At 51.4% G+C, this 27,445-nt stretch overlaps 1 protein-coding gene across 7 annotated transcripts in view; it reads right to left on the bottom strand.

Annotated features, from left to right (window-relative positions):
• Positions 1–27,445, bottom strand: part of Arrb1 (arrestin beta 1) — a 69,180-nt gene that overhangs the window by 22,401 nt on the left and 19,334 nt on the right. For 3 of the 7 annotated variants that reach the window (XM_075952941.1, XM_075952936.1, XM_075952939.1), the window contains exons 2-3: positions 2,300–2,330; positions 525–585 (exon numbers count right to left, since the gene is read on the bottom strand). In XM_075952941.1, coding sequence (XP_075809056.1) covers positions 525–585; positions 2,300–2,330 — 92 coding nt within the window. Of the gene's footprint in view, positions 1–524; positions 586–2,299; positions 2,331–4,970; positions 5,251–13,112; positions 13,220–27,445 lie in introns of those variants that run through there. The other 4 variants (XM_075952937.1, XM_075952934.1, XM_075952940.1 and 1 more) reach the window with 4 other exon arrangements.

The following is a 27,445-nucleotide window of genomic DNA, read 5'->3' as shown; positions in this document are numbered from 1 at the left end:
ACCCTGCAGTGTACCAATCAGGTAGATGCCACCAACAAAGAATAATACAAACCAAGACGGCAACAGTTTCAAGGGCAAGAAACCCAAACTCAGCCAAGACCTTGGGAGCAGATCTCAGCTGTGCTTCAGCCTCTCCCGCAGAGCCCCATATAGGTGAGGACAGCCCCTGTTTCCAAAGTCCTAAGAAGATTTTCCCCAGGAGAGAGCAGAGCCAGGGGCTGGAATTCAAACCCTCGCCTCACTAGCTCTGTGACCCGGAATGAGTCGCTGAGCCCCTCTGTACCTTACTCTGTCTGGAAAGTAGGAGATGTTGCTGCTGCACAACAAGCCTTATATAAGCTGCGGTTGCTGCTGTCCATCAGGGCCCCCGTCCAGCCTTGGAGCCATCAAAGACGACTCTCTCTTAAATAGGGAGGCGCTCCCCAGAAGCTCGCTTCCTAGAGCAGGAAGCCATGCCCATGCATTCTGGGTACCAGACCCTTCTGGAAGTGGGGTTCTTCCCCAGCCCTCTGCCCGGCACTCACCCACAGGGTCCACGAGGTCAATGTGATCCACAAAGTCCCGCTTCCCCAGGTAGACAGTGAGCTGGGGAGGAGAGGCACAAGAATGTTAGTGGCTGTGGACCAGCACGACACAGACAATGACACCTAATACATTCCTAAGCCTTACTGGAGCCACAGCAAGATGTGGTCCCTTGCCCCAAACCAAATATTAACGATAGTAGATCTTGGAAATGTATTTAAACACCTCTGTCTCCCAAACCCCTATGAAAGGTTTGTTATTCTTCTCATTTTATTGACAAGCATATGGAGGCTTAGGGAGGTCTTTAAGTGAAACCCCACTGAGGGTTGGAGGAAAAGCAGATCAAAACAAAAAAGCAGGGCATCTTGGGTACGGTTGGGGGCAGGCAGGCAAGCCATGTGCTCAGTGCTGATACTGACACTGGCTCTGGGCTTCTTCATCTCTACCTACCCTGAACTAGGCAGGGATCTTCTTACACGAGGGCATCTCTTCTTCTGGGGCACCGAGGAATCAGGGAGCAAGCTCCCTGCCCAACCCCCAGTCAGCAAGGAAGAGTCCAATCCAGACAGAGCTCCAGACTCAACACTAAACTGGGAGCACCATCCTAGATGCCCCTGACTCCTCAACCTTCCCGCAGTCCTGACCGTTCTATCCCAAAGGTTCCTCAAGGGAGACCACATCAGTCCCTTGACACTTGACAGCCTCCAGCTAGCCACACCTAAAATACAAATCTGAGCAAGCAGCTGTTTCAGACAGCTGGGCCTTTCTGAAAGCCCTTTAACCAGTTCCCTGTGCCTGGAGGGTAAGGATGACAGATGGAGTTCATTCTCGGTACCAAATCTAGTTGACTGGTCTGGGATGCCTGGGGCCCTGGATTGCCAAGGAATCCGAGATAGGACGCAGCCTGGCTCAGCAGGAAAGGTTAAAAGATGATTATTGATGTCTGCTAGGAACTTCAAATGGAGATACAGATGTGCACAAGGTAACCCAGGTGCGTGAGCCGCTAAGCCTGGCTACAGGACACCTGTCATGTGCCCTGTGTCATCCTCAGCTCTGTTCCTTCTGTTCACTTGGAGACTCACTGGCCTGGGATGTTCCATTCTTCCTTGGATTTTATGCTCCACCCTAGAGTTCCCCCTTCTCCCCTAGCTTTGCCTAAAATCGTGTCACCTCCAGAGGAAGCCATGGCTGACACACACCCCAGGCAAGGTCTTCTGGTCTCTGGGCATCCCAGCATCCTACTTGGCATTCTGTGTGAGATGACCGATTCCTGCACTGTGAGCACCGCGCCTCTTTTATCTCAGCACTCTGCCGACCCCCAGCAGACCCAGCCCAGACCTGGCATAGATGTCAGTACTGCCTGTTTGCTGAGCAGGGAGCAAAACAGGATACATCCTGCAGCCTCTGCAAGCGAGCAAGCGAGAAGCCCAGGCCCTGGGAGGCCCTAGAGACATGGTGACCTCTCACACCAAGGGACTCGATGGCGTCACTATGGCCAGCTATCTCAGTCTCTCATACTCACTCTGATGTCTCTTCAGGAGAGGCCTGTCCATCTCTCCCCATCTGGGGGCTCCCTGAAGCCCACACAGAAAGATTCTAGGGAGATCCACACACACACACCCCATTTGAACTGAGGGCTCCTGAGGACAGAGCTGGGTCAGCCCTAGACAGCGAATGGAGCCTGTCTCTCCCTAGAGACACTGCTTCCTTTCCTGGTCCACAGAGAGACTCCCCGAGTGTGGGGACAGTGAGGAGCCAGCACACACCACAGACTCACCTTGCCATTGGGGCTTGCCTTCTTGAACACTCTGTGGAGAGAAAGAAAGGCGAAGCCAGGGTTAATGGACTCTGCCCAGCCAATCTCTTGCAGGCGACCCTGAGGCAGGGTCATAGATAAAGAGGCCTTGAGTGTCCCACAGGCACCCACAAAGTTTCAGTGAGGGACAGTGTCCTTCCTTCTGCCTCTCCTAGGGTGAGTGCCAGCGGCCTGCAGCCCGCCTTCAGTCCTCAGAGTGAGCTGAGGAAGACACAACTCTACCCAACCTGCACACAGGAAAACCTTCAAGTTCCTGCAAGGTCCCAGTGATCTGGCCTCGCCTCTTCCCCTCCCTATCTCACCTCCTGCTACTCTCCCTTAGCCTCCAGCCTCACTGCTCTCCAGCCCCTGTTCCTTGTTCCTTGTTCCTTGTCCACCAGGTGATGCCTGCACAAGGTCTTTGCTCGAAGTTTCCCTTACCCTATTCTCTTATCCTGGACACTCTTCCCAAATATCCACTTTCCCAACACCCCTGCCATCAACCCCTGACATCCAGTCCTCCGGTCCTTCTCTTGATCCGTTCTTCCTTTCTTGCCAGTGACCCCTTGACCGACCATACACTTTACTCTCGCCCTGCCTGTCTGCTAGCACGCCCACTCCGCAACAGTGGACACTCTCTCCTAGCTACAGGTGCATCCCAAGCACACAGGGACACACCTCACTATTGTTCAACGAATGTGTTAAATGATAGCAGGTGGCAAGAGCTCAATAAATACTTGTTGAACAGATAAATAAAAGAACGGCATTGCTTCACTGAAGGACAGAGGCACAGGAATGTGGGGGTTGGGGGAGGGGATGCATACACTCACACATCAGAGCACTGGGTGTGAGGTCAGGGGGTAATGTAGTCCCTAGATCTTGAAGAGTGCCACTTGCCTTCCATGGCAACCCTTTCCCCCTGCCAGAGCTGTGTCTGGGAGGCTGAGTCTCCCTCACCCACATACTGTCATGGAGCCCACAATTTATCAGCCATGATGGAGGCGAGGCAGAAAAAAAAGTGAGAGCTAGGGAGTTGGGGGTGAAGGGTATTGAAAAAAGGGAAGGAGGTGTGAAGAGAGGAGAGATTCAGGTATGAAAATAAAAGATAAAGAGGTGGGAGGAAAAGAGAACCACGGAAAGAAAGCTGAAAGCAGAGAGAGATCAGACAAACCCAGAAAAGTGAAATAGCTCCCCCAGGTTCAGCAGGGTGTACCCCAATCCTTCCCAGAAGCTGATCGGCAGGCATCCAGGCTTGTGATTCTGTGGGGTCTCCACAGCCTTGGCCCTGCCTCACCCTCCCTTTTGGGGCTCAGGGAATATTGACAGGTCTGAGTATTGCTTACAAAGGAGAATTTGGCCCAACATCTCCCTAAGCGCTCCCCTAGGGGCCCTAGGAGCCTCTTCTCCTCATTAATATTTATCAGTGTTGGAAGTGTGAAGCCGCCACAACTGGCCTGGGTGTGATCATTGTTAAAGTAAGGGGGGAAAAATGCAGACCACTCCATCCGAACCAGCAACTCCAAGCTAGGGGCTAGGAGCTCCATGTTTCTCCAGGAAACAGAACAGGTGAAAACCCTGTGCCTCCTCAGTCGCCTACTGCCCTTGGTAGCCAGGACTCTGAGGGAAAAGAAAGATCACACCCCGACAGCATAAACAAGCAAGCGAAGGAAAGCTACTCTAGTGGCTGCTGGAAAGGAAAAGGCCAGGAGGAACAACATTCAGCAGCAGAAGAGAGGGAAAGGGGAAGGGAAGGCTACAGAGCAGCTAATCATTTCTCATAGTAAAATAGATATGCTAACTCTTGCTCCACGGATAATTAACTGGAGGCTTCAAGGGATACATTAACTTACCCAGGAGCACAGCAAACAAGGGACTAGCTCAGGACCCAGACCCGTTTTGGACTGGGCCTCCAGGGACTGGTTGGTGCCTCAATCCAACCCACTGCTTCCTAAATCCATGTTTCAAAAAGGCAGGAAGAACAGACCAGAGGGGAGGGGGGAGAGGAATAAACGAAAGGTAACTGGGGTGAGGGGGAGCGTGGGGGTGATGAGGGGCAGGAAGCACAGGCATCAGTGGGGAATGTCCTGTCACCACCTTAGTCAGCACCCGGGGCCACCTCCTTCAGGAAGCCAGGACTCTTGCGGCTTCCTCAAACAACAAGACCAGCTGCCTCACTCTCCGCCGGTGTTTGTTATTCTCCACTCATGCCTCTAAGTACTTTTCCCAGGACAAAGCTGAACACGGACAACCCCATTTCAAAGATGCAGAAATTGAGGCTGGAAGCAGTCACCCACGAGGCTCAGCCAGTCCCTGGCGTCGTCGCAAGCACCTAAGCACCGCCGCTCAAAACTCCACCCACTTCTTACCCCTAACTATGGGGGGGGGGGGGGAGAGGCTCCATGGGCCCCACATGAGCAACACCACACAGACCTCTCTGCCTATGGCGGGCACCAATTGAACATAAACCCATGATCCCAGCCAGCCTTGAAGGTCTGAGCAGCTCCATCTGGTCCCACCCCCAACCCTGCCTGTACTCCACAACCTGAGCCTCCGTCACAGTAGCTGGGCTCCCCAAAGAGAAAGGCCAGCAGTGTCCTTCCTGGTGAAGGTTCGGGATAGCTCAAGAGAAAGAAGAGGAGGTCCAAAATCTCACGGGAAGGATGAGCAGGCAGGATGCGCTGGGGCCGGGGCTGGGAATGGGGACGCCATCGGAGCCTCAAGCTGTATCTCCCTGTCTCCACCGCTCCTTCTGGGGCTGCAGGTCCTCCTGGCTGCGAGGCTGTCTGTGCGGCTGCTCCATTGTCTCTGTGGACCAGCGCGCTCCGCTTACTCAGGGATTTTTCTGCTCCTCCATCCTTTGGGCTCGCATGTGACTCACACTCCAACCCTGTTTCCACCCTGCCTCTCACTCAGCTTCCCGCTGCTAACTGACTGAATGGCCCAATTCCAAATTCCCAGGAGAGGAATCTGATTGGTCAGCTTTGGTTAGGTATCCCACCCCCTGGCCCAATCACCTGTGCCCAGGATATATCCTGTGGTCCATGAAGCCGGAGCAGAAGAGGTGCTGGAGATTAGCATTGTCCAAACCAGAGGTTGCAACTCATGGGTTGGTTAGGAACTATATTTAAAATATTAGGGGACAAAGGGGTGGCTCTGTGATAAATCTCCTGCTTCACAAGCATGAGACCTGAGTTCGGATCCCCAGTGCCAACATAAAAGCTGATTATGGCAGTGTGCACCTGTAACCCCAGCACTGGGGAGGCAAAGATAGGCAGATCCTGAGGTGGGGGGGGGTGTCTCTGGCCACACGACAGAGAAAGCTCCATGTTTAGTGAGAGACCCTGTTTCAAAAACTAAGACTGATAGAAGACACCTGTGGCTGACGTCTGGTCTCCACATTCACACGTGTGCACAAGCACATACATTAAACACACAGGGAGATCTTTTTTTGAAGCAGGGTCTTACTATGTAATCCTGGTTGGCCTGGAACTAACAAAACAGACAGGCAGGTCTTCGAACTCACAGTGATCCTACTGCCTCTGCCTCCCGTGTGCTGGGTTTAGAGGCGTGCGCTCCTATGCCTGACTATATTTTGGGGTTGATTGTGTTCAAGACAGGGTCTCATAACGTAGCTCTAGCTGTCCTGAAACTTACTATGTAGACCAGGCTAGCCTCAAACTCAGAGATCCTCCTGCCTCCGTCTCCTGAGTGCCACCACACCCATCTTCAGTTTTTGTTTTTTAATGAAATGGAATGGACTAGAATATAGAAACAAGTGCCGCAGGCAACAAAGATGTAATAGATACTCCCATGGCACCAGGATTCTGGTTCGCTGAGGCTGGATGTGTGGGATGCCAAGCATCTCCCTTTACCCTGTGGGAATACAAATGCTACATGCCACTTCCAGCCAAATGCACAGAAGGGGCTGTCCATGGTCCCCAAATCCTTCATACACATTTTCTGTGGCTGCTATTACAAATTCAATGGCTTCAAATAACTATTTATCTATAGTTCTGTGCTTCAGAAGTTCAAAGGTCAAATCCCTGGGTTAAAATCAAGATGTCAGCAGCCAGCAGTCCTTGGTTCCTTCTAGAGGTTCTAGGGGCAGATCTGTTTCCCACTTTCTCTGGCTTCTAGAAGTTTCCTCCACCCTCCACCTTCAAAGCCAGAGAACTCACTATACTGTATCGCTCAGATCTGCCCTCACTTTCCTTTTAAGGACCTTTGAGATGACACGGGGCCCCTGGGTAATCCAGAGAGATCTCTCTATTTTAAGGCCACCCGATCAGCAGCCTGAAGCCCATCTGTAACCACCATCGCCCATGGCCACACAGCACAGCATTCAGAGGCTCCAAGGAATTGGTAGGGTCCCGACATCTTGGGGTAAAGCATTGCTTTGTCTGCCACGCTATCTTTTCTTCTACTGCCAAATCTAGCAACGTTCTGGATTTTCTGCTCCATGCTAAAATAGACAGGGGGCTTGGGGCTTGTCAGATACTTGATTCTAAAATTTGAAATCCTGAGTTGGGCGGTGGTGGCCCACACCTTTAATCCCATCACTCAAAGGCAGAGGCAGATGGATCTCTGTGACTTGGAGGCCAGCCTGGTCTACAGGGTGAGCTCCCGGACAGACTCCAAAGCTACACTGAGAAATCCTGACTCAAAAAAAAAAAAAAAAGAAAAGAAAAGAAAGAAAGACGAAAACGAAATAAAATTTAAAATCCTGAGGCATTTGCTACTGCCGCAGACCAGCTGGAACCTAAGACGGGGAATGCCTATCATAAAGCGATCCTAAAATTCACAGGGGAATTCAAGGGAGCAGGATTGCCAAAACAATCTTGAAAAGAGTAGGACAAATCTGGAAGCCTTAGACTCCTGATTTCAAAACTGGCTGCAAAGCTACAGTGATTAAGGGGGCTAAAGGGCTGGCTCCGTGGCTCAGAACACATACTGCTCTTCCAGAGGACCTGAGCTGAACCCCGGCACCCACATCATGTGGCTCCCAGCCACCTGTAACTCCAGTCCCGGGGCTGCCTGACTCCTCTGGCCTCATCAAGCACCTGCACACACATACACAGAAAAACACATAATTAAAAACAGTAAGTTATTTTAGCGATGGAGTGATTAAGGTTGTATGGTATTGAAGACATACAGACCAATAAAAGATAATTAACAGTACAGAAATAAACCCATATATTTGCGGCAATTTATATTTATTTATATTCAAATTATGGCATTTTTATGATTTTTGGCAAGAGAGCTAAAGCAAGGTGGTGAGGAGAAAGAACAGCCTTTCTTCTTTCTCTCTCTCTCTCTCTTTCTCTCTTTCTCTCTCTCTCTCTCTCTCTTTCTTTCTTTCTTCCTTCCTTCCTTCTGTCCTTCCTTCCTTTCTTCCTCTCTATGTACCTCTGACTGATCTCAAACTCCAGGTCCTCGTACCTCAACCTTATAGGTGTGAAGCACCACACCTGCTAAAATAGTCTTTCCAGCAAGCACCTGAAGGACTAGAGGTCTACATGCAAAGAAATGAGATGAGGCCCCTGCCTCACACCTCACACAAAACTGGCTCAAAATGGACTAAAACCCAAACGTAAAAACTACTGCCATGAAACTATTAAAGAAACTATTAACTATGTAAATCTTCACGTCCTTGAATTTGGCAATAACTTTGCTTTGTTTTGTTTTTTGAGACAGTATTTCGTCATGTAGTCTGAGCTGTTATGGAACTCACTTTATAGACCAGGTTGACCTTGAACTCAGAGATCCACCTGACTCTGCCTCCTGAGTGCTGGGATTAAAAGGTGTACCAAATTATCACCCAGAGGCAATAATTTCTTAAATCTGACACCAAAATCACGAGTAACTAAAGATAGGAAAAATAAACCAAATATTTATGCTAAAGGAGTTACTATCAAGAAAGCCAAAGAGAACTGGAGATACGGCTCCATGGTTAGGATCAGTTGCTACTCTTGCAAAGGACCTGAGTTTGTTTCCCAGCACACACACACATCACACACACACACACACACACACACACACACACACCACACACACACCACATACACATACCACACACACACACCACACACACACCACACACACACACACACACACACACACATACCACACACACATGCAGCCCAATCAGCCAACAGCGATGCAGCCACTTTGAAAAACAGACAACTCCTCCAGAAAGCTAAACTGAGTTCAGATGTGACCCATCTGGTCCACTCCTAGGTATAGACCCCTGGATGTCCGCAGTAGCGTCCTTTAACACAGCCACAGAGGAGAAATGCCTGATCGGTGAGAAAGCGAATGTATTTTTTAAATGTGGCAGACAGATACAATAGAATATTATTCAGTCATAAAATGGGATGAAATACTGACCCAGGCCATAACATAGAGAAACCCTGAAAACAGTGTGTGTGGTGGGGAAGAAGGCCAGGGGTCAGTTTCCAGACACAAAGATGAAGGTGGCTGAGGTCCCTGGGTGTTTGAAAGATTCAGAGTATCTGGACACAGCTGGAGAGTTTCCCCAGTGCCTCAGAAAACCCCAGAAGGGCAGGCTGAGCTAGAGAGGGGTCTGTGGTTCCAAGAGAGCCGTGGGCCACCTCTATGTACAACCGAGTCTTAACACAGCAGGGCTGAGCCGTGAGGGGTCTTGAGTGCTGGGCTGAGACACTTGGGGCGCGTCTAGAAGGCAGAGGAGAGCCACAGGCAATGAGAGAGAGGAAGAAGGGATACAGACACACCCTTAAACTCACAGCTTCCCCCTGCATCTGTCCCTGCCCCCAGCCCCATCTCTGCTCCTACCCCTATGGCAGTATTGGCTCAGTTAGGTGGGGTAGGGACTATGCAAGGGGGCATTACTTCTCAGACACAGCCGCCCTACATTCTGACCCACTTTCCCGGGTGTGAGAACAGCCATCAGGGCACAGGGAGGTGTGAGGAGCAGGTGGCAGCGGCAGCAGAGACTCTGAGGGCCTTACGATATTCTCCCTGGGAGGAGTTGTTTGTGCTGGGCTTGTCTGCTGTCTGCTGTGAGGGAATGGAATGCCTCACGTGCTTGGCCCACCTGCTTCTTGGGTCAGCCAGGGAGGGGAGACAGGAAATGTCACCTCCTCTCACAGACCTCCCCACAGTTGGGGGCCTGAGAGGTCACAGCACAGCCCTGGTGGAGAAACCAAAGCCTGGGGGGGGGGAGGAGCAGCTCCTACACTGGAGCCAGAAGACTGGCTCAGACTTGTCACTGTGTCCCAACCAGCCTAGAACGGGCACCCTGGACTTCTGCCATCCTGGCTTCTGTCAGAGACTTCTCAAAACTTCACAAGGATGCCCTTGGGCCTGACACAGCCCCTGGGTATAGAGTGGTGTCTAGTAGGCCTGAGGGCTGGGGGCCATGGATGGGATTCTGTCAGATTTACCTGTAACTTACCAGTCTTTACTCACATAATCTGACCATGATCTGGACTGTTGAAGAAATGGGGTAGGACAATCATGGGGTACATGGACTAGACTGTCCCCTGAACAAAGGACATCACAGCCCATCTTCTGGGGATCTATGCCACTGGAGAAAGGCAAACCAAAAACTAATGCAAATTTCACCAAGCTGCCTGGCATCTGAACATAATGTCACCAAGAGACAGCCCAAGCCCGCCTTGCCTTCCGAAGAGTTAGGGAGAGACAGAAAGGAAAGGGGACAAAGAAAGGGTCCAAAAATTCAGGCACCTGACTCCAGTTTCCCATCGTCTCTGAGGTGCCCTCCCTTGTGTCAAGGGTACAGAGGACGATCCGCCCTGCCCCTGGGAATAACAGGGAGACCCTGATCTATTATAGACTCCTTAACGGGAGTGGGCATTGCTGGCAGTATCCTTCCTATGCCATCATCTTACCCTGGCCACACACACACATCTCACCCTCAGGTGAGAACGTAACCATCCCAGCAGGAGAGAAGACTGTTAAAGACAATACTGTGTTATCAGACTAAGGAAACAACAGACCCCCTTCAGGGAACAGGTCCAAGTGCCCTATGCACCTCCAGGGCACCTACAATGTAGATGGGATGCAAAGGCAGACATTCCACGAACAAATCAAACCCTCCACACTCATAGGCACAGTGGGAGGGTGAGATGGAGTAGCACCGTGCATCCGGCCATATCAGAACCTTTCTCTCTTCCCTAGGGTCCCCTCAGTACCCACACCAGCCATCAGGGACACCAGTGACATTGTCTTTCTTTTCTGGTTGCTGTGATAAACCACCCTGGCAAAACCACCTTAAGGACGAAGAGTCGATTCTGTCTCAGTTCACAGGCATCGGAGGGAGGTCGAGGCTGCAGGAGCCTGAGGCAGCTGCACACACAGCAAACAGTCAGGAAGCCGAGGGTAATGGATGCCTGTGCTCAGCTCACTCTCTGCTTTGTAGACAGTCCAGGGTAGTGTCATCCAGAGTGCACGGTTCTTAATAAACCTGATCAGCATGACCCCACTTAATCTCATGTTCCTACATATAGAGTTGGCCATTAAAATCAACTCTCACAGAAGAGAAAGAAGGCCAGGAATTGGCTCCTCCTCCCATGCTTGTTTTCCTCTGTGTATAGTCGGTGCTTGACAAATGCTCTGGATGAGTGGATAACTGAACCAGTAACAGAGTTTGAGGACCAGCAACATGGGACCTAGCCACGTAGTAAGTTAGGATTGATGGTCTACACATCAGAAAGTGTCTAGCAGACGCTCAGCTCAGAGGAGCCGGTACCAACAGGGGGCCACACACAAGACCACTGGCCCCTGGTTTTCACAGTGAAAAGTTCTTACTCCATTTTTTGAGATAAGGTCTCATACACCCCAGGCTAGTATTTTTCTTTTTCTTTTTCTTTTCTTGCAGGGGTTTGAGAGAGGATCTCACTATGAAACTCTGGCTGTCTTATATAACTCGTTATATAGACCAAGCTAGCCTTGAACTCACAAGAGATCTGCCTCCTGAGTGCTAGGGTTAAAAGTGTGCACCACTAAACCCAGCTCTGGGCTAGTCTGGAACTCACTACATAGCTTAGGATGGCCTTGAACTCCTGTTCCTCCAGCCTCTGCCTCTGGGAAACCCGGGTGACACTCATTCATCCCCAAGTCTGTCAGTATATTAAATGCAAAGACAAATTCAGAAGCATCGCCCTCTTTCTTTCTCACAGATCAGGAGATGTCACAGGGTCCAGCACAGAGGCTCTGTCCTCTCTGCCTGTGGAAGCCATGCTGTGGCCAGTCAGGGAGCTGAGAGCCCTCTGCTGCCAGGATCTCCATGCGGACAGAGGCCTACAGTCTAAGGGACAGCTCTGGTACTGAGAAACAGGTTGGTCATGGTGTCTGCAGTGAGCTGGTGCTGGCTTCTCCAGATGTCTGAGAGCTGCCCAGCACCACAGTTCTGGTAATTTATGAGCTTATTGTCACACCCATCATGAGAGGTTCTAAGCTAGGGGTGACTTTTTAGCACAGGGGACATTTGGAACATGTGGTCATTTTTTGTTCCAGCTGCCTGCCCTGTGCACAGGGCAGACCCATACCCAGCAAAGGCTCTCACCGCAAGCCCATATAGGTCAAGAAGTTTCCGTCCACACTACGACTGAATAAATTACCCTAGAAACAAGGAAACCATACTCAGCCCCCTCACTTCCATATCCTCTTACTGGATTTCTCTTCTTTTCTTGAGGTTCGTGGGGCCTGCTGTGTCCTGTGGAGTAGCGCCTCCACTTTCATTGTCTTCCCATGAGTCAGTGGTCCTTAGGGCAACACTTGGGTGTAGCCCCGAGTGAGGTAGAAGTCCCTCTAGGCCAGCTCCAGTACAGGTGTGTGTGTGTGGACCAGGTACGAGCAGCATGTAAGGACCAGATCACGGTCATGTGCGCGCGCGCACACACACACACACACACGCATACACGCATGTGTGCATACACACGCACGCACACACGCATGCACACATGTGCACACACACGCATACACGCATGTGTGCATACACACGTACGCACACACACGCATGCATACATGTGCACACACACAGAGAAATCATGCAATCAGCAGACACTCTCACACTTCCACACAGGCACACCACATGGCACACTAACCTCACTGTGCACACATTACAGACTGCTACCACATACCCTCCCTGACACACACTACTCATACAGCACATAAACACACACACACACACACACACACACACGTACTTCTACAAGTAGTCTTCTACCCCACAAAGGAGTAACTGCAACCATGAGAAAGCCAAGGAAAGGTAGTCTTCCTGAGGCCCCACCCTCTTCTCATCCTTCATGGTCCACCCAGCTCCACTCCTCCAACGCCAGCCTCCTAATGTAAACATCTCAACCTCCTCTCAGGAAGCATCAAGCTCAGATGTCCCCTTTCCAAGTCCCTGAAGGCTCTGGCCAGGCAATTGGTCAATGCCGCTTCACACCTAGTTCTGAATAACTCTGGTGCTGAATTTACCTCTGCCCTTCCTAGAATCCACAGCAATCAGCACCCTGCAGAATTCCATCACTTGGGGCACGTCGGCTGCCACAGACACAGCTAATCCCAAGTCTTTCTCTCCAGCCAGACACCGCTACTAATGCACAATTCCTCCCATATTGCTCTTTCCCTGTGTGCGCTGCCCAGCCCAGCCCTGCCCTGCCCAGCTGAGCCATCAGACAGAGGATGTGCTCGGTGCACCTCTCAGGGATCCAGGAATAAGTGATACAAGCCCACAGGGAGAGGAAGACAGCTGTTTCCTGGCCAGGCAGATGAGAAGACGTCTTACCCCATTTTGCAGACGCAAGCCTCAAGACTCAGGGATACCACCACGCAAGACCAGGAAGGAGCAGAGCAGAGGCGGGACCCCTTAGTGAGACCCAGAACTGGGGGCTGTAGGCAGCAGCAGCCAAGCCAGCCCTGCAGACAGCTCTCCCCAGCCCCAAATGAGGGTCAGTTACAAAGAAAAGGAAAAGGCGTTCCTGATACGCGTCCTGTTTCCTCTCCTCCTCTGGGCTTCTCTGGCCATAGAGAGCGGATGTCTCTGGGTTGGCAGAACTTGGCCTGTGCACAGCCAGCCAGCAGTGAGGGTCTCTCTGAGCCTCTCTATACCTCAGCAATACAGACTGCATGGAGATAAGTTTCTTGAGTGACCCTGAGTTTCCCTTCCTGGTGCAGGGAGCCTCTCTGTGTTAACCCTTTGCCAAGTGACTCACAGGCAATACCTGACTCCACCAGAAAGGTACCTCCCCCAGGAAGCCTTCCTGTCATTCTCGTTTGCTGCAGGAATCCTTCCTTCTACAGCTCCCCATCTTTGCTCTTATACCTGACTGTCCGGATCATTCCTTACTGGCTATCTGGAGGGGCGGAACTCTCTAGGAATCGGACAATGGAAGGGATCCCAAAGTCAGAGCCCACCTGTTGAGTGCAAGGACAAAATGTACCTGCCTGTCCTACAGAAGTCCTTCCTGCGGGTGGAGATCAGGCCCCAAGCAGCATCTCCCTGAGGGGCGTGGCTATGACTCTATCAGACTAGGTGTTCCTAGAGGAAAAAGGTCATGGTTCCATTCTCGAACAAGAGAACTACTGCACTTGTAGGGAATAGAGAGTTCCAGGGAACAGAAGCTGAGTTTCCCTGTCACACTAGACAGGACATGTCTTCTCCCCCCCTCCTCCATCAGATCAGCAGCTCCCCTCTTCCATCAGACCTACAGCCCCACAGCTATTCCAGAACAAACCAGTTCACACAAAGGCATAGAGGTGGACTCTTCTAGAGAAGAATTTTAAGGATTCTTGCCCAGGGTCTTGTGCCAACTCCAACCCACACCTCAACCAAACTGAAACTTTCATGTTACTCTAAGGCAGTCCAGTCAAGTGTCTAGGCAAAGGCTATCAACTGTCAGTCAGGACTATCAGCTTCTGGAAGGATGGTGGCAGTTGTGGGGAGATGTCCCCAAAAATGGGGTACCAATTGGACTGTGCACCCAGGTCTGGTCTTGATGCAGCTATATGTCAGGTCCCTGTAGTCAATAATGCTACCTCCCCATCTCCAAATGATGCTACACCCGTTCCTGGCTACAGAGACATCAGCACTGGGAAGAACAGACAGGAGGGCCCATTCTAGCTTCCTCTTTGAAGGCAACACTGGCCTTCCCTGGGTGACACCCCTGTCCCTGACCCAAGCAGCCAACATGTCTTCTCCCTACTCCCACCAGCTCCAGGAGCCCCTATTAGTCAGAATCAGACCACAGAGTCCCCGCAACACCTCTGACAAGTTCAGCCTCATGTGTTCCAAACCAGAGGTGGAAGCAAAGGTTAAGGACCCCAGGCGGAAGGTAAATCAGGAGGTTGAAGGGCAGGGTCTGAAATCAGACCCCAAGATCATAGCCCAATCTGCCCAGAGCCAGCAGGCTGAAAGTCAGCTGAACACATGCACGGGAGAGCGGCTGTACTCTGGTGATGATTGAAGACTTTTCTGACTCGGAAATCATTACAAGACAGATGCCGCCATGTTTACCACAGTCAGGCACTAGTCTAGACGCTTCGTTAGCTCATTTAACACTCAACAAGCAGCTTGCACCTGTTATCCCCTTTCAACCCACACCACCTGATACATTCTTACTGTCTCTACTGGGAACTAACACATGGGTTAAAGAGTTCACCCAACTAACAGAGTATGGAATGAACGACCTAAGCAGTCAAGGCAGATTAAGAAGCCAAAAGGAATCTGGGCAGTGATGGCGCACACCTTTAGTCACAGCACTTAGGAGGCAGAGGCAGGAGGATCTCTAAGCTGGAGGCCAGCCTGGTCTATAGAGTGAGTTCCAGGATATCCATGGCTACACAGAGAAACCCCGTCTCAAAAAACAAAAAGTCAGAAGGAGAGCCTGGGAAAATGAATCAGAGAGCAAGGATGCTTGTAGCCAAACATGGAACACACATGGTAGAAAGACAAAACTGACCCCCAAGTTACCCTCTGACTTCCACATGCAACCCCCCACATGTACACGCACACACATGTGTGCACACATGCGCACACATACAGGCACACACACACACACACACACACACACACACACACACACACACTAAATGTGCAAGTTGAAAACTGCTAGAGCCCAATGGCAGAGCACTTGCCTTGCACATGAATCGGTACCACCAGCCAAAAAAAACTAAAACCTAATAACAGTGCTTCTGATATTAAAAGAACTGGATGCTCCTAAAAAAGACACAACCCATCCCCTTTCTGTTCCAAACCACACATTTCATAACCGGACACAGGAGGGTACAGCTCAGGATGTGAGAGGGTCTCCAAAAGAGCAGCACACAATGTTTCTCAGGCATCTTAAACCACAGTTATCCCTCTTTTCAAACTTTTGGTTTTGGTCTAGGGCCCAAGGACAGCGAATGCCTCCTCTGCCTGCCTCTACCTGCCAAGGGCGGAGCTGACAGGTGTCGGCCACCACATCTGGTTTCTGTGATGCTGAGGACCAAACCCAGAGCTCCGTGCAAGCTCAGCAAGCAGTCTAACAACTGAGCGACATCCCCACCTTATTTACCCATTTATTTATTGACATGGTTTCCTTACGTAGCCCAGGCTAGACCTGAACTCAAGGTCCTCCTGTCTCTGCCTCCTGAGCGCTGGGGTTACAAGCGTGGATTACCACAGCCAGCTCTTCTGAAACCGAGTGATTTTATTAGAATTTAGAAAACAAAACCCCCATAATGATTTTTAGAGCTCCTGGCTACCAATGGTTCAGGTGTTGAGCCCTTTACATAATTTTTGGGCTCTTGGACAACTCCAATGAAAAAGAACATTATTCTCATTTTATAGAAGGAGAAGCAGGATCCAGAGAAAAGGAGAGAGGCCACCACAGTCCCCGAGGCTGTAGAAGGCAAGGCCAACCTGCCAGACCGCAGTCTCTGCCCCCACCCCCCGGGCTGTAAGTATTGCTCACCGTGCTCTATGAAGGAAGCTGGGGAGGCTGAAGACCCCAAGGGGACCACTCGCTCTTCTGTGAGGAGCACTGACTCCTGGGGCTTGAGCACCTCCAGGGAGAGCAGCTCTCTACAGTTCTCTGTAGGCATTGTCCCTTTGGCTGTTTGCCCTGGCGTATGGGAGCACTCTGGAGCTACATCTCCACCTTCTGTGTCTTTGTTTGTTGACATAGTCTCCTCAGTAGCCCAGGCTGGACTTCAACTCAAGATCCTCCTGTCTCTCGCTGAACACAAAGAACAGCAATATAAATGAGCAAAGTGCACAGGCAGGATATCATCTAACGGCCCTGTGGCGTCACAGTCCTGCTATTCAGCTACCCAGAGTGTGACACGTGGTTCTGGCACAAGCCTGGGTCCTATGCGCGACCATAAAACTAACACCGCCACAGCAAACAGACCTGCTAGGTGGACTGGGGCAGGTCCAAGTCCCTCTTGGCTTCAGCTGGAGCAGAGGCTCTCAGTGGAGTCATGTACCTCACAAAAGCCTGGACGGCTGAGGAGATCGTAGGAATGAGGCATTCTGGGGAGGCCACAAGACCGTTAGGAGAACACGGCTGAATTATCGAACATATTTAAGAAATGATTTTCCGTTACTTCTAAGAACACAGAGACCTGGAAGTGAGGTGGGTGTTAAGAAGCTGGTCAAGAATGGTGGTAAGCAGGGGGAAGCATTCAGAGTTCCTCCAAAACCTTCCCCTGGACTTGGTAAGAAGCACCCCACACCCACTGCAAACCTTCAACCTACTCATAAGTTTCACTTTTGTCCCCAGAGGGGTGGTGAGAAACCAGGTGTGAGGAGCCACACGGACCCCCTCAACCACTAGTCTGTCCAAAGCAGCACCCCGAGAACCAACTCTACCACCCCTGCCTAGAGACAGACCATGTGATCCCAAACCCTCCGAGAGGCGCACGGGAGGAAGGGAAAGGGGTGTGAGGAGCGGACAAGGTGAAAGGCTGAGCTCTCTACCCTGGCACTATCTCACGTAGCATCTCGCCACGCCGGTCCTCGTCTGGGTCATAAGAATGAATGAACCGACGTCTTCACACACAAGAGAAGACCAAGGCTATAGAGGACGGTGCCCTCGGGGCTGCCCGTCAAGTGAGGGAGAACAATGTAATATTACATAAGGACAGCAGTCAGGAAAACCCAGTCACCCAGCATCGACTGGGTGCTCTCTGTGTGTCCAGCACATCCCCTAGCTTGTACTTTCATGCACTGGTTCAGCCATGGAAGACTGCTCAAAGGACAGGCTGTGGCTGTGCCGCTTCCTAGTCCTGTCCCTGCCACCCCAAGCCAGACCCCAGGGCGCCAACTTCCCAGTCCCTTTGCCAAACCTTCTCTGGTCTACCTCCACTACAGTGGCGTTGAGAACCAGAGAGGACTGACTGCCAGACGCCATGAGATGGGGGAAAACAGAGCCCAGTGGCTGGCCCAGGGAAGGCACCAGAGGAGGGTTGCCGAGAGAGGACAGTAACTCCAGAGTGAGATGGAGACTACAGAAAGCAAGATGTCCCCAGGCTGGGACTTGAAGGGCAATGTTGGAAGACATTTAATGCATATGCATTTAATGCATACATTAAAGCGGTATGCATATGCATTCGACACTCTGACCTAGCAGAAAGCATATTCGCAACCCATTCAAAGTCACCCTTGTTCCGCCTCTCGCAAACCACAGTGGTATTAACACACACACTCACTTACGCAGGCGTGCACACACATCGGTGAATGAGAAAAAAGAGGCTCGGTGAAGGAAGATAAGCAAGCCAGGCAAGTCAAGCCAAGACTGGATTCTAGGCAGAGGGAGGTGAGTCGGAGCCCAGCTGAGCTGCAGTCTGCTATGAGAGGCAGGGGGCCCTGCGTTCTTTAACTAACCCCCACTTCCAGCCCTGCTGGTCCCTGGTTCTCCTCTCCCCCTCACCACAACCCCAGTACACACACAGTCAGGCCCTGGGGCCAGTCAGAAGGGACCCACCCTAGAAGGGCAGCCAGCAGAACAGAGCAGCAGATCTCTGCCAGAGACAAGGATGAATCCTCGCTCCAGCGCCTCAGAGGACTGATAACCTGGACCCTCTGCTGCTCTCCCATCAAGTGCACGGGGCGCCAGCCTCTCCCTTCTCCTTCCTCTGCCCCTCACCCTCCCCAGGGAGCAGTTAGCTCAGCCTTTCCCATCAGTGGCTCAGGAATGATGGGAAGTGCTCCTGGCCAGGAACTGAGAGGAGGCTACTCCAGGGAGGGAGGAGAGGGGCATCCTTGGGGCAAGGATAATGTCTGTGTTTCCTGAGCCCCAGACTGCCAGGAGCGCAGAGGCCTGGACTTAAGACCATGGTAGTGGCAGGGTCTCGCTTTACGAAGGGAGAGACAGAAACCCAGACACAGGAGAAAGGGGGAGTCCCAGGAATTGATTGACATGACACAGGCATGTATGGCAGGCTGGAGAAAGTAAGACGGAGGGGCAGCCCTTGTTAAAAATCTTGCATGGGAGCCGGGTGGTGGTGGCGCACGCCTTTAATCCCAGCACTCGGGAGGCAGAGGCAGGCGGATGTCTGGGAGTTCGAGACCAGCCTGGTCTACAAGAGCTAGTTCCGGGACAGGCACCAAAGCTACAGAGAAACCCTGTCTCGAAAAACCAAAAAAAGAAAAAGAAAGAAAGAAAGAAAGAAAGAAAGAAAGAAAGAAAGAAAGAAAGAAAAGAAAGAAAAATCTTGCATGGGGTGTCGGGGTGGGGGGAGCTCCTGAATTATGTGGGTAGGCGGGGCCTACAGTAATCACAGGCTCAGAGAGAAATGGCAGCTTTAGAGTCACAGGAAGATACTCTACTGATAGCACTGGATGCAGAGGACAGGGCCAGGAACAATGGGTGCAGGTGGTGTCTAGACGTCAGTGGTGACAAGGGAGAGCATTCTCCCCTGGGGTCGCCAGAAGGAACACAGTCCTGCTGACCCACTTTAGACTTTAGACCTCCAGAACCATAAAAGAAACATCTTTAATCTACCAAGGAGACTGAAGGTATTTCAGGTGAGGAAGTAGCAAGGCTCAGGTCCCGTACAGCACACACCACAATGCCTGCTGGATACACGCCTTCAGAGCGCAAGCTTGCTGTCTTCCTACCTCCTCCTGGAACTCTGGGTAGAGCCCACTCCCTTTCTAAAGCAAGGTGGTCTAGGAAGGACCCAGACCAGGGAGGAGAGACCCTAAGATAGTCTCTGACCCCACCCCCGTATCCACAGCTCATCACCTAATCTCTCCTCCCTCTCCTCGCTTCAGCTTCTCTCAAGACTCTTCATCGATGACTGTAAATTTCTGTAAAAAATAAGTAACATATGTCGAACCTGTTGCTTCAGTAGCATGCACAGTGTCCCACACCCCATTCCTACCACTGCATCTTGTATGGTTGCTCATTCAGAATCCTCAAGAACCCCTTGGTGCCCCCTCAGACCCTGCACTCCCTCCCTAGTTCTGCGTGTCTTCCTCAGAACACCCCTGCGCTGTTCTCCTGTTAGCTGTCTCCCCTCCACAGAATATGGCCCTCGCTAAGCCAAAGGCGCTGTGTGCAGCGGCACAGGTAACCCAGGAGGTGTGCTGGCACTCAGCATGAGGAGGTCACCTCGCACTGGCTTGGGCTGAAAGACGCGCCTGGCACATTCAGCCCTTGGAGTCACTCAGGAGGGAGGGGATGATCTGACCCTTGTACTGATGAGGACAGAGACCTAGAGAGGGAGAGGGGACCTCCTTAGAACCAGCCCTCAGGCTAGCTACACGACTCGTGGGCCCCGTGCAAATGAAAATGTGGACTTGCCATCCTTGTGCACGTCAAGACAGAAACAGCAGCGTTAGAGCCCTGGGGAAACCCTTCTGACTACAGATCCTGGCACCTCCCAGCCTCCCATGGAGCTGCCCCGCTCCATCAGCAATGCCAGGCGACTCCCTGTGGAATGTTCAAAGGCAAAAGTCCCAAAGGGTATTGGAAGGCACTGGGTGTCACATATGAGGAAGGGGCTGGACACAAAAGACTTGTTGAAGAAAATCTGGCCCTTACTCAGCATCCGTAGGGGATGCTGGGATTTTTTTCTCTTTTTCTTTCTTTTTTAGCTGTTACTTTTTTGTTTTGTTTTTGTTTTTCGAAACAGGGTTTCTCTGTAGCTTTGGAGCCTGGCCTGGAACGAGCTCTTGTAGACCAGGCTGGCCTCGAACTCACAGTGATCCGCCTGCCTCTGCCTCCCGAGTGCCACCACCGTCCAGCAACTGTTTCGTTTTACATGTGCATGTGTACGCAGGCCAGAGGTCAGTGTCAGGTGTCTCTCTCACTCACTTGTTAATTCCAGCTAGACTGGCTGGACTTGAACAAGCACCAGGAATCTGCCTGCCTCCACCTTCCAAGTGCTGGGATCGCAGGCTCATGCCCAACTTTTTATGGGGGACTTGGGGATCTGAACCCAGGTCCTCAGGCTTTCACAAGCACCTGGCCCACTGAACCATCAACCCAGCCCTGGAAGCTGCATTTTAGAAAAGGAGATGCTGTGTGTGGACCAGAGATACCGAGAACCAAGATGTCAGGCCTGAGGAACCCCAGTATCCTCCAAACTGTATTCAGGCGTCAGCCTTGTACAGAACCGGAGTATGATGGGAACAGAATACAGGAAGGAGCAGAGAAAAAAAAAGGAAATCTTTCCCCAGACTGCCTTGCTTAGTTTTCCTAACTCTCTGGACAGACAGACCCTCTGCCCTCATTATAGAGGTAACTGAACTCCCCAAAGCAGCAAAAGACCCGGTCACCCCCAGAAAATAACGGAGGCCTCACGGCTCCATCTCACCTGTGGGTGAAAACCTGCTTCAGCCACTGCTGTTATCCCACATCCTGCTCACTCAGAAAGCACAGCCAAACCCCAGGAGGTATTCAGACATCCTCAGGCCCTCAAAACCACAAACCCTCCCTTCCCCCTCCACTGCCAGCTGCCCCTCAAGGCCAGGCCTGTAGTACAGAAGCCAGAGACCTGCTGAGGAAGCCAGTGCAGCATTCTGGCAGTTCAGGGTGCCTATCACCAGACCAGACCTTTCTCCACATCTCTCTCTCTCCAACCTCCCCTCCTGCCCCTGCCGCACACATACCCTGGGCATCGGGACACCTCACAGAGTTTACATAGGCTGCTCTGACTGCACAAGAAGCCTTTCCCATCTGGCCTAACTTCAAAACCCATGCCAGCTCTACCTCCTCTGGCAAGAGCTCCCTGAGGCCCTTGTTTGCCATAACCAGCTCAGCTTCCCTGGTTGCTCCTCACCAGATTTACTAAGCAGCCGCACACCCCCGGCACAGTGCAAAGAGCTGAGGAAAAAAGGTTCAGTCCTGGCTCGGTCAAGCCAGGGTGTGGCTCTGCTTTCTCCATGTGAACATACACCCAACAGGACCAGTGAGGGAACCTGGGCTAGAGATCTGTTCTCAGCTCCTACATGCCAGGTCTCTGCAGAGGCTGGGGACAAGGTCTCCCATGGCCCTCAGGCCTGGAGTAGAGATGCTGGGTGAGACAGATCCAAACTATTACCAAATGAGAACGAGGCCATTATGAGCCTTTCCGGAAATCAGAGGCCCTAGAGAGAAAAAACGCAACCAAAGTCCACCCAGATCAGCCCTGGGATGACCAGGAGCTTCCTCAGCAGGTATGGGTTCCAGAAATCAGAGGCCCTAGAGAGAAAAAACGCAACCAAAGTCCACCCAGATCAGCCCTGGGATGACCAGGAGCTTCCTCAGCAGGTGCGAGTTTTATGCTGAGAAAAGAGAAAGCAGGTGGTCCGCCCCCACACTGAGGGACTTACTCCATGGGTCCCTCAAAGGGCGGAAGGCATCACGGTTCACTATGGAAAGCCACAGCCCACAGAAGCTCCAAGCAGACACGATAGCTGCTGGGGAACTCAGGCCGAAGTGGAGTCAGATGGCAGAGGAAACATCTTGAGCGCTACTAGGAGGAAGGGAGGAGAAAGAGAGAGGAAGGAGCCAGACACGCAAACTCCTCCGCTTTGCCTCCTTCCAATCAAAACAGAATTCCTGGCAGGCAGGGACCTGTGAGGAAGGAGACAGGGCAAGAACCTAGGGCCTTAGGGACCAGGGTGAGAGGCTGGCCCTGGGGCTGGAGCCTCCGCCAGCTCAGAGGTGGAAGAGACCTAACGCCTACTCCTCATACCCTACTCACGTACCTAACACTGCCCTAACCCCAGATCCACGGTCTGGGTTGAGCAACAACACAGCAGAATTAGCACCAAATCAAAACCTATAATGGTTCACAAATGGTCTGATTGGGGGAATGAACGCCTAGCCTCTGAGGAAGCCCCAGCCCAAGCAAGTGACCCTGAGTATCAGTTTCCACCACTGGGGGTGTGTGACAGTGCCGGGTTGACCACTGTGACGGAGGGAGGGACGTACAAACAGAACCCTAGGGGAGTCGACAGAGCATGGAGAAACAGCAGGAGAATAAGGTTGTTCTGAAGAGAGCTGAGGTGGACAGACAGAGGGAAGAGAAACAGGGGTGACCTCATCCAAAGAAGACAGGGGCCTCGTTCTCCAAGGCTGCCTGCTGACCAGGCAAAGCCACAGCCTTCTACCCTAGTTCCTCTCCTGGCTGCCAAGACGGCAGTCCCCACAAAGCAGTTCACTTCTTACTGAGTTGCGGTAGGCATGAGAGCTCTGGAGAGGGGACCCACAGCCCTGCTAAGTCGCTGCACTCCGTAGTTGGTCCCTGACAATTCTCACAACGACAGCAAAAGCCCAAGGCCCACTCGGTTCTGTGCGGTCGCCAGGACTGGAAGTCAGAAAAGACGCTAGGAACCATTCTGAACTATTGTCTGTACCATGCAGGGATGCAGGGACACCAAAACCCGAGGCTTTGCTGCCTTCATCGGCCTCCTCGAGCCTTTGTCCCCAGCTCCTGAGTCTGGTACATTTCAAAACCATTAAGAAGGGCTGCTGGGTCCCAGGGGAGGCGCCTGCTCAGCCAGTTCTGGAGATGATGAAGGTTTTTCATCAGTAGCCAAAGTTGCAGGTGCAGCCGCTGACTCTAACCAGGATGTGAGGCGGTCCTGAGGGCAGACTCTGAGTCATGAACACAGCTGTGTCTCCAGAGCCCTGCCCCTGCCCTGGCTCCTGTGGGTGCCCAGCAAATGAACAAATGAATGAAAACGTGAATGAGTGATAATAACAGCTGCCAGCATGGAGTTCTTCCAAATATCAACTCATCTAATCCTCGGGAAGGCTTTAAGATTCCCATAATAGAAGATTGAAATTTCCATGATAAAAACTTTATTATTCTCACATACTAGGCCAGGAAACCGAAACAAACAAATGATAAGAAACCTGGCCAGGATAACACGGCTTTGCACTAAAGCTCTTACGGTTTTGTTTTTAAGATTTTTAAAAATCTTATTTATGGCTGGGCAGCGGTAGCGCACACCTTTGATCACAGCGTTTGGGAGGCAGATGCAGGCAGAGCTCTGTGAATCCAAGGCCAATCTGGTCTATGGAGAGAGTTCCAGGACAGCCTAAGGCTACACAGAGAAACCCTGACTTGAAAAAAAAAATTGTATTTACATGTCTGCATGTATGTATCTGTGTGCGTGTACATGCACATGTGTGACCAGGTGTCCATGGAGATATCAGATCCCTGGGAGCTAGAGTTGTAGGCCTCTGTGAGCCACCCAGCTCCAGTTGTCATGGCTGAACAGCAAGCACTCTTGACCACCGATCCATCTCTCCAGCCCCTGAGGATTGCTACGCTTTGGACAATGACTTGCATGTCTCCCAGCTAGGGTTCAGGTATAGGAAGCTGTTCCCAGGGTGGTGGTAGTGAGGGGTGACAGAACTTTAAGAGGTGACGTTGACTGGGAGCTTAGCTCAATGGTGGAATGCCTGCCTTGCATCCTCGAGACCTGGGCTCCAGCTAAAGGAAGGAAGGGGGAGAAAGAAGCTAGCAGAAGGCAGCCAGGTCGTTAGGGGAACTGCCCTCGGAAGGGAGTAAGGTCGTCACCATAGGCTGGTTCTTGGGTGAGTTGTGGGCTGTGGAGGTAACTCAGTCGCCTGGGAAAGCATATAGACCACATAAAAAGGACTGCGCGGCTGTCCTTAGAGTCCCAGCACTGATAGGCACAGACAGGTGGTTCCCAAGGGCTTATTGGTAACCAGGCTAGGCTACTAGGTGAGCTCCAGGCCGGTAAGAAACCCTATCTCAGCTGGTTGTGGTGGCTCACACCAGCAGGATTTGCTAAAGGAGGCAGACGCAGGAGGATCACGAGTTTGAGGCCAGCCTGAGCTACACATAAAAAAAAACAAAAAACAAGAAAAAACTACATAGATAACTCCTGAGGAAGATGATTGCTATGTAACACCAGAGATTGACCTCTGACCTCCACACATATGAGCATGGGCAGCCACACAAACATGTGTATCCACATGAATGAATACACATACACACACACAGACACATCAAAAACGGAGTGCGTTGTTAGGACAAGAAAGCCAGAGCCTGAGTAGCTGTCTGACTCCCAACCTCACCACAGATCTCGCACACACACGCCTGCTATGATGCCATCCATCACAAGGTCTTTGCCAGAGCCTCACCCACGATTCCCCAGAGCTGTGAGCTAATAGACCTCAGGTGTTCTACTGCAGCAACAGAAATCAGGCCAATACCAGAGCTTTGGTCTTAACCACTGTCAAACTGCCCCTCTCTGCACCAAAAGCCTGCCATGGCCTCTTAGACCTGGACTTTCCTTTCCTCAACAGCTTCAACCCAAATCCCAGGTTTCATCTCAGTTGCACCTCCTCCCAACAGAAGTCGCCTTTCTTACGACTGTTATCAACTTAAACACAAACTTTCTGAGATGAAATTCACGTTTAAAACAAAGATTCCGAACCAGACCCAGTGACACACGCCTATCATCCTAGCACCCGGAAGCAGGAGGGTTATGAGTCTGAGGTCAGCCTGAGATACATAGTAAGACCCCATCCATAAGAACAACAAACGGAGCCAGGCGGTGGTGGCGCACGCCTTTAATCCCAGCACTCCAGAGGCAGAGGCAGGCGGATCTCTGTGAGTTCAAGACCAACCTGGTCCACAAGAGCTAGTTCCAGGACAGGCTCCAAAGCTGCAGAGAAACCCTGTCTCGAAACAACAACATCAACAACAGCAAAAGAAGAACAAACAATTGTAGGGGACCAATAAAACAGTTGGAGACCGGGAAGATGGGTCAATTGGTGAAACATATGCCACACAAACCTGAATTTTATCACCCAGAACCTAATCCAAAGAAGCCCATGTGAGGTAGCAGTGTACCTATAACACCAGCACCAGGAGGCAAAGACAGAAGGGTCCCTGGGGGCTCACTTGCCCATCTAGACAAACCAGTGGACCTGAGGCAACTGAGGAAAATTGACATTAACCCTGCTTCTCCGGGCACGTGCACACCTACATAAACATATACAATTGGCTAATTAACAATTAAAATAACTTTAAAATTAAGCCTTTGTAGAGAGTGAAGAAGTCAGTTGCTGTTAGCATCTTCACACAGCTCTGCTAAGCTGCAACCCCTGTCTGCTTCCAGCTCACATCCACCAGTCTCTTTATCCATTAAACCTTTTCCCCACCCTTTCCCTGTTATCTGCTGGCAGCCAGCCAGGGCCTGCTTTCCATCTCATGGGTTCATCTGTTCTAGCTATGTCACATAAATTCTCTAACACAATACGTGCCCTTCGGTACCCAGCTTCTACCTCTCGGCAGGATGTCTTCACAGTGATTCATTCAATTACAGCCTGAGTCAGGATTTGGTTGCCTTTCTGTTGAATGACGCTCTGTGGCATGGATATACCACAGTTTGCCCCTCTATACAGCTGTGACCAAAACTTTGGTACCCTAGTTAGACCCGTAACCCCAATCCCCCACTTTGACCCTGCAAGTAAGGACTCTTTTGTTCCCATCACCACAATGTAAAACTGGTGGCCATCTGGGGTACAGGTTATAACTTGAATCTGAAATCAGACACCTTCCCAATGTGGTGTCCCCTGAAGCCTTGTCTTACACCACACATCTCTTCCTCTCTGACCATCTGTGTCTACTCCCCTGCCTCCGAAAAGGGGGCTGACACGGTGTGCACAGTTCAAGCTGAGCCCAGATTCCACCATAGCCCAGAGTCACAGAAGCCCAAGGGCTGCAGCCCCCACCCTTGGGGATGTTCTCCTGCCCAATCAAGGGTTTCCAGGACCCAAGACCAGAGACCAAGCACTCCATTTGTGAGGTAGGAATCCACAGTCGTGCCAGGAGCCTTTCATTATCCATGTTGTTTTCCTCTGCGAAGAGGAAGGTGGCCCCCAGCAGATGGCTCTAGAGATCCGCGAGCAAGACCAGTGAGCTGGGTTTGGCTGAACCGGAAGCTGGAAAACACAGACCGAGCAGAGAAGGGGAAGGGCATAGGGCAGTTGCTAATGAGGAGTTCTTGGCGGCCAGTACCCCCACTTCTCAATTTTAAACACCCTTGGCCTCGAATCCCCAATACCTCTTCCTGCCACCGAACCTTGAACCATGCCAAATCACACCTCCTCTGAGCCATCTAGCCCAGCAGCAAAAAGGAGGTTGGTGATCTGGAATCAAAAGAATTAAAAGTCCTAAATACTCCCAGATCTGAAATTTTCTGAATATCGAGAGGCCACAAGGGAAACACTGCATACCTGACCTCATCAAAGGGTCACGGTGAAGACAAAGAAACTCCAGAACAAAACCGGAGCCAGGGATGCAGCTCAGTGGTAGGGACAAGCCAGTTCTCATCACACACACACACAGCTACAAAATCACCATTCAAATCGAAAACACTTCCCTAGCATATAGGATATTCAGTGTAGGTAGAGTTCCAGACCTGGGGAGTTGAGCAGTGAGGCTGACTTTGAGGAGTTATTCCTGCTGAGGCTGCTCCCAGCCAGGTGGAAGGTGACCACTAAAGACCCTCACAGGCCATCTCATTCACATTGTGTTTGAGGATAGGGTCTTTAAAGTCCCTACATATGGGGCTGGAGAGATGGCTCAGTGGTTAAGAGCATTGCCTGCTCTTCCAAAGGTCCTGAGTTCAATTCCCAGCAACCACATGGTGGCTCA

Source organism: Microtus pennsylvanicus, chromosome 18 (assembly GCF_037038515.1).
Source record: "Microtus pennsylvanicus isolate mMicPen1 chromosome 18, mMicPen1.hap1, whole genome shotgun sequence".
NCBI lineage: Eukaryota > Metazoa > Chordata > Mammalia > Rodentia > Cricetidae > Microtus > Microtus pennsylvanicus.
This window is presented reverse-complemented; position numbering and strand designations above follow the sequence as displayed.